Raw genomic sequence first — 13,110 nt, 5'->3', positions numbered from 1 at the left:
TCTTCATAATAGCTGTCCATACAATCAGGAGCAGTACAATTTATAATAGCTAAATCTTGTAAATAGCCCAAATGCCCATCAATAAATGAATGGACAAAGATGTGCTTTTTATATATAATGAACTACTACTCTACCAACAAGAAGGATAAACTTGAGACATTTGTGGGTAAGTGCATGCACCTTGAGACCATATTTGTAAGTGAAATTAATTGGATATACATGTTTAAATATCACATTGTTTTTCTACTGTGAGAAACCAAAAAGGTAAATAAGGACCAAAATGGATAACAGATACTGGGAAATGGGAAGAAAATCCTCAAATAGGAAGGGCAACAAGGGAGGGGGAGGGACAGGAAAGGAAGGGCAAAGGAAAAACAGAATTTAAGGAGAAAAACAGAAACAAAATTTTTGTAAATAAGGAGGGGAAGAAGAATTCAAGGGAGGGAAGGGGAATGGAGAAAAAAAGAAGAATCAAGATATGAACAGGTACAAATTTCCTATGATGAAAGTGATCATTATGTATATCAAACGTGCACCAATAAAATTAATTTTTAAAAAAGAACTGAGGGACTTTTGTCACTGGAAGTGTAGCTCAGTGGTACAGCACATGCCTAGCAAGTACTAGGCCCAGGTTCAATCCCTAGCACACACACATAAAAACACTGAGGTATTTTAAAACAGAAGTAGTATTCATTATTGTCTACTTACAACATGCTTTTGCTGCTGAGACAAAGCCCCAGTAGTTCAAGTTCTAGACCCAAAGCAAAGGGAAAGAGTAGCCTCTTTCGCAGGGTCTAGACATCAATTCTTACCCTCTAAGCCCTATAAAGTTGCTTAGTACTTCAGCCTCTTAGTCACGCTCTCAGAACTGGCAAATGATCTAGGTGGAAATACAGTTTCTTGTAGCCTTATTTTCCATTTATCTGCAAGTTTCAGGTCCTCAACTACAAATTTAAGTAGATAACAGATCCCCAAATTCCATCAGTAACCCAGACCTTTTTTTTGAGTTGTATGTCCAAACTGAGTATTTTTCAACCAAGATTCTGAAGATAATGTAAACTTGTCATAGCCATCAATAACCTTTAATCTCTCCTCCACTCAGCTAATAAGATCACCATTTTCAACAGTCTAGCCTATGAAACTCAGCTGTGTTCTATTACTACTCTTTTGTCCTCATACACCCATTTCTGGTTCCTTATCCTGTTCCCAAAACACAGCCATGCCTTCAAATCCACCCAAGTTTTACTTCCAGTGGCCCCCTTTCAATTTTCATTGTCTCTTACCTGAGATAATTATGCTAATACTCTACTACTGTTCTCATTCTAGAGCTTTCCCCTTCACACTGATCTTATACATTGTGATACTTATGGTTAACAAATCCAATAACATACCTCCAACTCAGAAATTCTTTTCCACATTTTACTTCATAGCACTTATCGTAAACATAACTATAATTTATTATCATCATTATTATATTCTCTACTAGAAACTGAACCCAATGTTTTTACACTGAGCTATACTCCCAGCTCTATTTTTATTTTTTTATCTTTATACAAATCTTACTAAGTTCTTAAGTTACCCAGGCTGGGTTCAAACTTGTGATCCTCCTGCTTCAGTCTCCTGAGCAGCTGGGATTATAACTGTATGCCACCACACCTGACTTGACATAATAATTATAGTTCTTGTATTAATTATTGTGTAACATAATCACTTATATTAATTATGTTAAATAACAAAATAGTACATGTATACACACACACACACACACACACACACACACACACACACACACATTTTCCTTCTCATTAGAATGTAAACTCCAGGGCGGAGGCTAAAGCTCAGTGGCACAAGTGCCTGCCTGGCAAGTGAAAGGTCATGAGTCCAATCCCCAGTATCCCACCCTGAAAAAAGAATGTAAGCTCCAAAGGGGCAGGGTCTGTTAGTTTCACTGGTATAATGTCACCCCAATGACTTTGAAGTGAACGAATATTGTTGAATGAAATAATTAATGGATGTAAAACAGATATTTAAGCTATACAACCTCATAATTGCAGATATCTAAACTGTATAACCTTATAATTGAAGATCCTCCTCAATAAGGTTCAATCTTGATTTTCTAAATCATTGCTCCCTAAATCATTGATTCAACAAAAATTCATTGAGTGTCTATGTGCTGGACTCTGCTAGGCATTAAGATGATAATGTTAAATAATCAGCAATTCTCATCAACATGGAAGTTATCATCCATGAAACAATTCATGAGTTAAAATTGCAACTGTGGTTAAGTGTTATGAAGGAAAAGAAGCCATGAGAATAAAGAATAAAGGATATGAACTGAGGGTTCAAGGAAAGCTTTCTTGAAAGACCTACATTTGAAGTGAAGGAATAGAGAAATGTCCCTATGTGGTGGTGGCAGCACAGAATTCTAGAAAGGAAAAAGAACACAGTTACTTATTATTATACTCTTCTACTACTTTTGTAATGGGTACCTTGTCAAGCGCTTTACATGTATTACCGCACTGACATAATCCTATGAACTACACACTGTTCTTATACAAATTACCCAAATGAGAGAAGGAGGCAGAGTGAGGTAAAATGACTTGCAAAGGTCACAGAACTAGAACACTAGGGAGGGGCTGGGTTTGAATCCAAACTGGTATGAGAGTTCAGAGACTGCTATTTCCATTCTTACAATCTTCCACACACCAACACAAGCTCCAGCCTTCTTACCCTGTCTTCCTAACATATCTATCTTCTATTTATGTAGCTTCCTTTGCTTAGAATAAATACTCTTTCTCCCCAATTTCTTCCTGGCAGAGTTTTATTCAACTTTCTCCGTGTTCTACACAGGTCATTTTCCTTTCCTTTCCTGATCCTATTAATAGAAAGGAAGCTCTTCCCATACTTGTGGCACCCATGTGCATGTGTGTACTACTTCTCATTTTCTGTCTGTCCCTCCCAAGAAACCAGACTTTTCTGGGGGAAGAACACTATCATATTCATCTTTCCTTTCCAGTGTCCAGTACACACTGTAGTAACCACCCAGTGTCCACTGAGTGAGTTAGAAAACAGCCAAAAATCTTGATAAGTACTTTTGGCTAGATCACATTAACTTACTACTGTTTGTAGTTTCTATTCTCAAAACCTTATTCATTTTAGAAAAGTAATATGCTCTCCACTAACCGACGAAGAATCAGGAAAGAGCTCAACATGAAGGAGAGAACAAGCGTCGAGGTCATTCCTGGAGAAGGCTTCTGCATGGGAACATCACAGAATCGACAGAAATGGGGCGGGGAGGAGGGGGGGGGCGGCGCGCAAAGGCTAGAGCCATGAAGCAGGTTCTGATCTGGAGTCGTTACCCTTGAGGAGTGTTATCCATATTCTGCTCACTCTTTCCTATGTGTGAGCCCCAGGAGGCTGCCCTACAAACCCGAGGCGTGGGCCAGTTGTGGGCACTGGCAGGAGACAGAGCAGAGGAAAGCGTGGTCAGAATATCTTCTCCAACTCCTTCCCTCTTCTCAGGCCTGCTCCTGCTTTTTCACATACCACTTCTGACCACGAGTTCTGGTAACCCTTCCTGCATCTCCCAGGGCCAAGGGCGAAGTAAAGGAATGAATTGTTATCCTTTGTGGTTTCGCTACACTCTTCCCACATTTTCATAAACAGTCACTTATTCAATTCTTCTCAAATTACTCTGATTAGAATGTGCCATCTGTTTTCCACTGGGACCTTGTCTTATAGATTAGTCTATTGGCCTGACATGCCTTGCAGAAGTAAGGCAATGGAAAGGTGAGATGTCAAGAGGAGAAGAAGCAGGAAGAAGGCTTGGTAGGAATATTGAGTCAGAGGGAAGAGGAGAAGAACCAGGCAAAAGAAAGTAAAGAAGGCAAAAGCTGGAGGTCTACAATTCTAATGAAGATTTCTAGGGACACAGGAAAAATAAAAAAGCACTAAATCTAATATGGACATGGCCCATCTGTAGGTATCATATCAATTGAGGTTAAGAGATTCCCTCAGCAAAATCCATCCAAAATAAACAGAAAATCTGACATTACCAGGAAAAGCTTTAAGACTTTCTAATCACTATCTGATTATAGAAAACGATCTGTGTTACCACAGATCCAAGGCTTCCCTTGCTTTCTTTAGATCTTGCAGGTGTGCCTGATCTATACTAATGTCACAGCATTCTCAAATCTCTATGTGGCTTTACAATCTGCTCCTTTACTCTGTGCACGCTGTTTAATGATGTTCCACCTCCACAAGGATGCACAATGCAAGATGCCTTTTTTTAAGACAGGGTGAAAGAAATGCTTAAACAAATAGTTGCCATTTCCTTCAGCTTGCCTCTAGTTTGCCAACTGCACACTTACAGTAGAAATCCATTTCAGTCTGTCTGCTGCCAAAGTAACTGAAGAGGCCTTTATGGACAGCTGAAACAGATACTGTAATTTGACAGTCATCTTTTTTTTCCCCTGCTCTAATTATTATTTTAACGGGCTTCTTCTTATTTTAATCGATTTTTTAATAAAAAAATCTTACTTACAAATTTTAATTAGCTTACTGAATATTTTCTGCCTTAGAGTAAGTAGTTTAATGAGTAAGGAGACCTCAGACTACTAACTAGCCTAGAGTCTCTACTGCAGCATGGGGGGGGGATGATGAAGCCCTAGTGATACAAGTTCAGGCCTATGACTCACAAACCAGCACTGCAGCCTGAGCCCATGGGATGGATGAATCACACTGCCTCTTGCTGGGGGGGGGGGGGTAAAATTCAGTTTTCCCTTTTTATGAAGAATCTTTGTATAAGAACTCTCTCCTTTCTACTATTTTCTGAGCTTATAATCCTTGTCAAACCAGTCCTGTAAAGTTTAGTTTCCTCATCTGTAAGAGTTAGATCATAATGTTTTCCACATTGGATTGTTGTAAAATATGTCTTGTGTGGCACTTTAAAGGCTCCAAAATGTTAGTTAAATGAATGAAAGAATCTCACTGATGTCACGTTAACATCTTCTAGGTTCTCATCTGCTTTTAAAAAAAAATCCTTTCTTTTATCATATTTTTCAATTATAGTAATAATAAAGAATAAGTTAACATTTTTCATTCTAAAAACACCTAGCAGAGAAGGTAGGGCTAGAGTCATTCAAATTCAGAATTGGAATCAGGAGAACAATGGAGGTTTTTGTGCCTTAGAAACTTGAATAATCAATGTAAGTTAGCTCTATTTCAAGAAGTGAAAGCATATTAATATCTGCTCTACTAATTAAGACTGTGTCAATTTAAGTATGATTCTCTCTGTACCTGAAATCTGAAAAAATTTCTTTTGTGAATTTTCAGGTTGTTATGTAAAGGGGGAACTCCAGCTTATGCAAGTCAAACTCAGCTTAAGAAATCAGAACACCCAATTCTGAGTTTGACATGAAATTCTATCTTAAGGACATATAATATAGTATTACAAATCAATGTAAAACTAATGCAAATTATAAAATTTTCATCTACCCATTCTTATTTATAGTTTTATATATTATAAATTTGAAAACCTCTACTGTATATTAACTTAGGATGTCCTGATTTCCCCTAACCCCAAAATTCTGTTTCCCCCAAATCCTGCCCTATTGTATTCCTCCTACTACTTAGCCCAAAACTCAAGTAATTCTCTACCCCCTTTCTCTCATATCCTATGTCCACCTCTAAGTAATCCCTAATGGCAGTACTTCCCAGCCACATATTGTCTCCCTGTACTAATACTCTGGTCACAGCCCCATCATCTTGGCCTGAGTTACTGCACTTGCACACTGACTGGTATCTGCTTCTCCTCCTGCCTCCCTCACTGCCTACTGTCAATACAGTTGCCACAGGGATGCTAGGGTAGAACATGTCACTTTTGTTTTTCCTCTTGCTTAAAGGAAAGAAATTATCACTTAGACCACAAAGCCTTTTGGTTGCTTCCTTCCACTTGCACCCTTGCTCTAAATGCTTTTCCCTCACTGCCAGGATATCTGTATTTGCTTTGCCTTCTGCCTGGAATGTCCTTCACCAACTGTGCACAGGGCTTGCTCAAATGTAAGTGCTACAAGGGCAAGTTCATTCTTGGATATGTACACTTCTTGGTCAAGTAAAAAGTATATATATTTTAAAAGCACTATACATCATAAATGTTAAGTCTGATTAATTTGCATAAAGTGAACACACCCATAAAACTACCACTTAGGTCAAGAAACATTGCTTCCTCCTAATTTAGTTCTCCAAAGAGTTCTCCACCACTATTCTGACTTTCAAACCTAAGGTTAATTCTGCCTATTTCTGAACTTTTTACAAATGAATCCATACTGCTTTAGTATTATGAAATTAATGTAGTAGTGGTTCACTCCTTTTCATGGTTGAGTACCATTCCAGATATACCAGTTATTTAATCACTTCCCTCGATGGACATTTAAATTATTTCTAGTCAAAGATATTATGAATGATAAGGATATTCCTGAACATGTCTCTTGGTCTACATATGTATATATTTCTATTGGGTACATTAAGAATTTTATACAGTAATTTCAGTAATGTCTCTCCTAACCCTCGCACAGTAGCTGCCACATTACAGGCATTACAAAAAGTATTTGACACTATTTCACAGCTCTGATATTTAGATTGTTTAATTCCTTGAATTATACATGTAGGTTTTTAATTCATAAAATTAAATTGATTCTTGTCCATCCACTATGTAAATTAAAAAACACATTATTATCATCGGGGGTTTAGCTCAGTGGCACATGCGTTTGCTTGGCAAGTGCAAGGTAGTGACTTTGATCCTTGGTACCAAAAAAAAACAAAAACAAAAAAACCCATACCATCAAAATACACTAGTATCTAGGTGTGGTGGCACACATCAGTAATCCCAGCATTTGGGAGGCTGACAGGAGGATCACTCTGAGTTCGAGGTCAGTCTATATTACATAGTGAGTTCAAGGCCTGCCTGAACTATATATTGAGACCCTGTTTCAAACAACAACTACAAAAATAAATGAAATCATGGGTTGAATGGTATAAATATGTTTGAGTTTATAAGAACACCAGAAGTTTTCCGAAGCGGCTGTAACAATTTACATTCCTACCAGCAATAGATAGAGGTTCTGCTGCTGTGCAGCCTTGAAAATCCTTGTTATGGCTAGACTTAGGATTTTTTTGAAAATTGCAGAAATATAAAAATGTTGTTTTGCTGCATTTTTTTTACTTTTCTCTTTTGAAACAGAAATTGAACACTGACTTCACACTTGCCAGGGAGGTACTGTGCCACTAGCCTATATTCTCGGCCCCCTTGCTGTGGTTTTTAAGTCATGCTACAGTAAGACAGGATCTTTTCATACAACTAACTATTCAAATATCTTATATTTCAGCATGATTTATACTTTAAGCAATGTCTTTCTCTTTTAAAAATGGTTGACCTGTCAGGTCTGAAACAGAAAATTTCTTTACCTCTAACCAACTTAAACAAAATGCCATCAGGTTATAAGGATAGCAGCTGCTACCTCTAATATTAAAAATAATAACATTTCATCTATTTCAGAGGTCGAGGGGGAGAGAATTATAGAGAAATTAATTTTTTACACAGAAGTAGGAAAATAAAAGCTTTCCTCCTGGAGTTAACAATCAACAATTTAAACTCATACATAAATTAACTGTTGAAATTCTATTTTGAAAAGCTGATCTAGAAGGAACAAGGTGAGAGATTTCAATTTTTAGGTAAACATATTTAACTCAATACTGTTTAGACTTTTCTTCCAGCCACTATTAAAAATTTCAAACCTATAAGATATCAAGTGAAACACCCAGGTTCAATAGTAGACACCTGTAATCGTGGCAACTTGGGAGGCTGAGGCAGGAAAATTACTTGAGCCCATGAGTTTCAAAACATTGTGGGCAATATAGTTAGACCTGATCTCAAAATAATTAAAAAACAAAACAAAAAACAAATAAAAAAAAACCCTACAAACTAACAAGAAAAACAATACAAAATCTCAATGTGAAATACAGTAATTATTACTCCTTAGTTCTTATTACTTTTTTGGGTGGGAGAGAATAAAGTCAAATATGGCAAAACAAAGCTGTCAGTCAAAACCAAGGACAGACATAGCACATGATGTAGAACAGAGTACAAGGTTATCAACAATGGTTATCAACGTTGTCTCTTGTTTCCTTAAAAAGAATTGTCTATCTCATTAGATATTATAAAAAAAGAGCTCTAACGGATATAACAGTAAGTGTGTTTAGGGTTTAGGTTTTTAATTCATAAAATTAAGTGTGTTTAGGGGTGTTAAATAGCTGACTATATTAATGTTTTTGGATCATTGAACACAGCTGTTTGCAGTCTCTCTGTTTGAATGTCCACTTTGTATTCTTTGATACTGTGATTTGAGCAACTATTTCGAAGATGATAATATGTAATATATTAACAGGTGATTTCTTACTGTTATGTTTTTTTTTTGTAGTTCTGTATTACATGTACCCTTACACCGCTTTGTTTTGTTTTGTGTTTTTCTCTTTTTCCTCTTAAATAAAATTTTTTAAAAATACAGTAATTAATTTCTTTAAAAAACTTAGTAAGTAGGTTCCTAGCATATTTTAAAAGTGAAAATCCTGTAACTTGAGATAGCCAGGAGGAAAACTTTTATCACTTATTCTACAAGTGTATACTAAGTATACTCAAAGTGCTTCATTCTATAGTTAATGAAAAATGCAAAGTATAGTGTTTTTTAAAAAATAATTGATATTATTCTCCAATGGTATCTATATTGCAGTAATATAAGAAACAAAAAGAATGGAAGCAGAAAAACACCTCAATCTGGATCCACAACATTCAAAATCTAAATCACAGGGCAGTATAAGCCCTGTAAAACACTGGAAAAGCAGATGTGGCCTTATCCGCTGGTGTTCAGCATAAGCCTTATCCTTCCACAATGCCTGGGGAAAATTCATGCTCCAGACAAACTCAAATGAAATGAATGTACTTCTGACTTGGTCTTCTCTGTCTAACTCCAGATATTTCAAGTATTTCAAGTATAACTCAGTATTTCCTTTTTTTAATCGGTACCAGGGATTGAACTCATGACTGCCTGCTTGCAAGGCAGGCGCTTATGCCGCTGAGCTAAACCTCCAGCCCCTAACTCAGTATTTCAAGATGCAACCGAGACAGCAAGGTTTTCTATAGTGTATGTCTTTGTAAGCTGGTAATCCAAATCAATTCTATCTGTCCCCCTTCAACTGCTCAGGAGGAATCAAGATGTATCACTATTGTATAATTGAATGACAATAAACCTTAAGTGAAATTTTAATTATATATAAAATCAAAGCTTGCTCTGGAGGTCTTATGAAAAACAATGCAAAATATAAGGGCTGAAAATAATCTTAAACCAAATCCTGACCAGGCGTGTTGGCACATGCCTGTAATTCCAGCACTTGGAAGGCTGAGGCAGAAGGACTGTTGTGAGTTCAAGAACAGCGTGAGCTACAAAGTGAGTTCAAGGCTTGCCTAAACTGCATAGTGAGACCCTGTCCCAGAAAGATAAAAAAACCAAAAAATAGAACAAAACAAAACAAAACAAAAAACCAGTCCTTTTTCCCTTTACATGACAATGACTTAAAATAGCATATAAGATCCTTACTAGAATTGGAAGGGAACCTGTAGTATCCAAACTTTTGATGCATGGGAGGAGTATTTATTTGGAAATTGCTCTTACAATTTGGATCATGTGACTTCTAGGGAACACTGAAAATCTACCTGTCAGCATCTCCTTAACTTCTACTGTAAGAACTGGTTAATTAACTATCACTTTTACATGCTATAAATTAATGTTGAAATATCAATCTGTAAAGAAAAGTAAAAGAATTTGAATAAAACTATTTTAGAGGTAATGTCTCTGATACATACTCTCTCAGTATCTGTGAGGGGATTATGGCCTCCACCTAACCCTGGCCATCCTCACATAAACGATACCAAAATTGGAGGAGGCTGAAAATTTTTCAAATAAAATGATATAGTATTTGCATTAACCTATCTATACCTTCCTGTATATTTACATCATCTCTACTTTAATTATAATACTTAATACAATGTAAATGCTACATAATAATTGGCACTCACTGTTTCTGAACAAGAAGAAAAAACTCCATATAAACTGAAGGCAGGCAAGTTTTTCAATGGATAGGGAGGACTGACTGTACTTATACTTTAAGGAGGGTCAGTTGTTTGAATACTTACTGAAGGATCTTTAATCCTCAATACAAATAGCAATTTATCTGACAAAAGCTAAGTATATTGTTGTTATTAGAAGATCTAAGTGAAGTTCAGAGAGCCACAAAGAGTACAAATGGACAATAAAAAATTAACAACTCTGATTGGCATGAATGAGAGTAAGGAAGGAAGCAAAAAAACTCTTGGGATCTAAACATTATAGCATGATTACCAGAGGGGGTTGGTGAATTCCTCAAAGCTTTCACTAAATATTAAACTTCCTTTAGGCAACAAGTACATTTATCTCTCCAGTGGCAGAATCTTAGGTTGGTCCCCTGAGTCAGGTAAACCAGGACTGCAGTCTATTTGAAGAGTACATGTTTATGCCTTCTCCATAGAAGATTTATACTATGGGCTGAATAGAAGGAAAAACCTTGATTCTTTGCTATTTAAATTAAGCTTTAAAATCCTGCATAAAAATGCAAAAATAGCCAGATTTTATTTGTATCTTCTTTGATGATGAAGCATTTGGATATGATACTGGATAAGGAGGGCGTGAGGCAGGTTTCCTGTATCAGAGGGGAGTAGGACAGACCCACAAGGTCCTCTCTCACCTGGGACACTGTGATGCTGCATTTCTTGGCCAGCTCCTCTTTGGCTTCTTCACTGGGGTAGGGGTTGCTGAGGTGTGAGTAAAAATATTCATTCAAGATTTCTGTGGCCTGTTTACTGAAGTTACGTCTTTTCCGTCTATGACAAGAGTGAGAAAAAAGAACTGCAGTTACATTTAGTATAAACAAAAAAAAAAAAAAAAAAGAAGAAGAAGAAGAATAGATTAATTAGGATAATAAAAAGTAGGTGTCAACTTTTAAACATTGTTAGGGTCTACTTTATCACTATGACATGTAAATTATGCTCTGGGCATCCTCCAAAGCACAAACATACTAAAAAGAGCAGTAATTAGCATTTTTGCAGGAATAATGTGTGGCTTAAAAAGACAAGGATCTGTAGGAGGTGGGAGCACATGGAAGAACAAACTCTTGTAGAGGTAGTGGGAGACAGGCTGGGAAAGGTCTAGAATAGATGCTCAATGGATCAAACCTCCAGGTATTTCCTGCCCAGCAGAGATGATGTGTTAAGCCTACACAATAACGACGTGCTCAGAAAAACCTAAGTTTCTGCATCTTATGAAAAATTGGAAGATCAGCCATACCAGGGCCACACTGGCAGAAGGCAGCTGTGGACACTAAAATCTGAGCGATGGCTGTCCCCTTTAGATTTTCACTTGTCCACTCTAACCCTAACTACATATCACTTTGGCCACTCAGTTCCATTAGATGTAAGTATGTGAGTTTGTGACTCTGTATCCACAATCTATATCCATCAACAAGGAAAGGTAGATGGGGACAGATGATACAGGGTACTATTTGGGAAGTATGGATGTGTGGAAAGGGGGAATGAGAAGAAACCTACCGAAAAAAGCAAAGAATTGTGGCTCACATATATTTTGCTTAGGGTAGCTTTCAGCAAACATCAAAAACCTCAGAAAACAAATTTATAGGCAGAACAGAAGACCACACCAGATAATCTGGCTGAGTCCAAATTAAAGCACCTTTACTGGAAGACGGAAGGATCTACAAAAATTTATTCTTCAATGTTTTGCTCTGGTACATGTTTTGGCTTGTCCAATTATTAAGAAAACATGAGTGTAGCCTTCCAGAAAGGCAACTTGAGCAAGGGAGTCACATTATCAGAGAATCATGTTTGCCTAAAGCAGAACAACCTTGTCTTCTCATTGCAAACGGCTCGCTAAGAAGCACAACAAAAATACATGGAACTGCAGCTTGGCTATTTGCATTCACTTTAAGTCATAGGAAAGAATACGGGCTTATACTTTATTTATTTTTCAGAAAAACATCCTGTAGGAAATGCCCATTAAGAGCTGTTCCTCAGTTTCACTCCCCCCAGGGTTCACCATACTCTAAATGGCTGTGCCTCAGGCCAGTGTGTAGTGGTGCATCAGTCCCAGGGCCAGGTCCCATCAGCATCACGATGTTGCTAACAGCAGTCTCTGTGGGAGAAGAGACTGTGCTCCAAACTGCCACACTCTCATTCTAGCTCTGCTCACTCTAGGCCCTTAACATACTTTTTCTTCATGGGAAAAAAAAATAAATCATTTAGGTGCATACATTATGAATACTGTTACATAAAAAACAAGCATGCAATGATGACAAGAGTAGGAAAGCATCAGCAGAAATAAGAATAGTGACTGTGTTAGGAAGGATTCCTTCCTTTCAAATGTACCTTTTAATATCTTTGTTACATAATGTTTTTTATTAAAATGCTAAAACTTGACAATTTAGAAAATGTTTTTTTTTTTCCCTCATGCTACCTCCTTAACTCTAATTTCAGCTGTCAGACTGTAAGTGGAAATATATACTTATCTGGTCAGTAAGATACTTTCTGTAGCTAGTATATATACGGTATTTGCCATACTCAAGGGGAATGCAAATATATCTTTGCTTTCAATGGCTTTCAGATTATCTGGGGAAAGTATTTTCCAGTTTCTGGAGTATCTATAAGGGAGAAAAGATGTTCATGGGAAACTGCAAGAAAAAGAAATAAAAACTTCTAATTCCAATCTCAAAGTTCTATTTCAGAGATAATTCTAAAGGTCAAAATGATCAATGTATATAAAGATTTTCATTCAAAGACTAGTTTCAATGAAAATATGCCTAAAAGCATGCCTTCTGCCAATCATTTTCTTTCTCTTTACCTTTGTTTTTCTTCATGGCACTTAGCACACTATTATGTTTCATTATACTGTTGAATACAATAGTATATGTATTTATTTGCTTCTTGTCTATCTCCTCAAATTGAAAGTGTAAGCT

The 13,110-nt window shown here is 36.8% G+C and overlaps 1 protein-coding gene across 4 annotated transcripts in view; it reads right to left on the bottom strand.

The window, feature by feature from the left end:
* The window catches only part of Pbx3 (PBX homeobox 3), a 200,017-nt gene that overhangs the window by 19,462 nt on the left and 167,445 nt on the right, over positions 1 to 13,110 (bottom strand). For all 4 annotated transcript variants that reach the window (XM_003470768.4, XM_013153612.2, XM_063227641.1 and 1 more), the window contains one exon: positions 10,834 to 10,969. In XM_003470768.4, the coding sequence (XP_003470816.1) occupies positions 10,834 to 10,969 (136 nt within the window). The remainder of the gene's footprint in view (positions 1 to 10,833; positions 10,970 to 13,110) is intronic.

The sequence above is a fragment of the Cavia porcellus genome, unplaced genomic scaffold (genome assembly GCF_034190915.1).
Source record: "Cavia porcellus strain 051 isolate PalLab524CR breed Dunkin Hartley unplaced genomic scaffold, mCavPor4.1 scaffold_1, whole genome shotgun sequence".
Lineage (NCBI taxonomy): Eukaryota > Metazoa > Chordata > Mammalia > Rodentia > Caviidae > Cavia > Cavia porcellus.
Note: the sequence above shows the minus strand (reverse complement) of the source record. Positions and strands in the feature narration are given on the sequence as shown.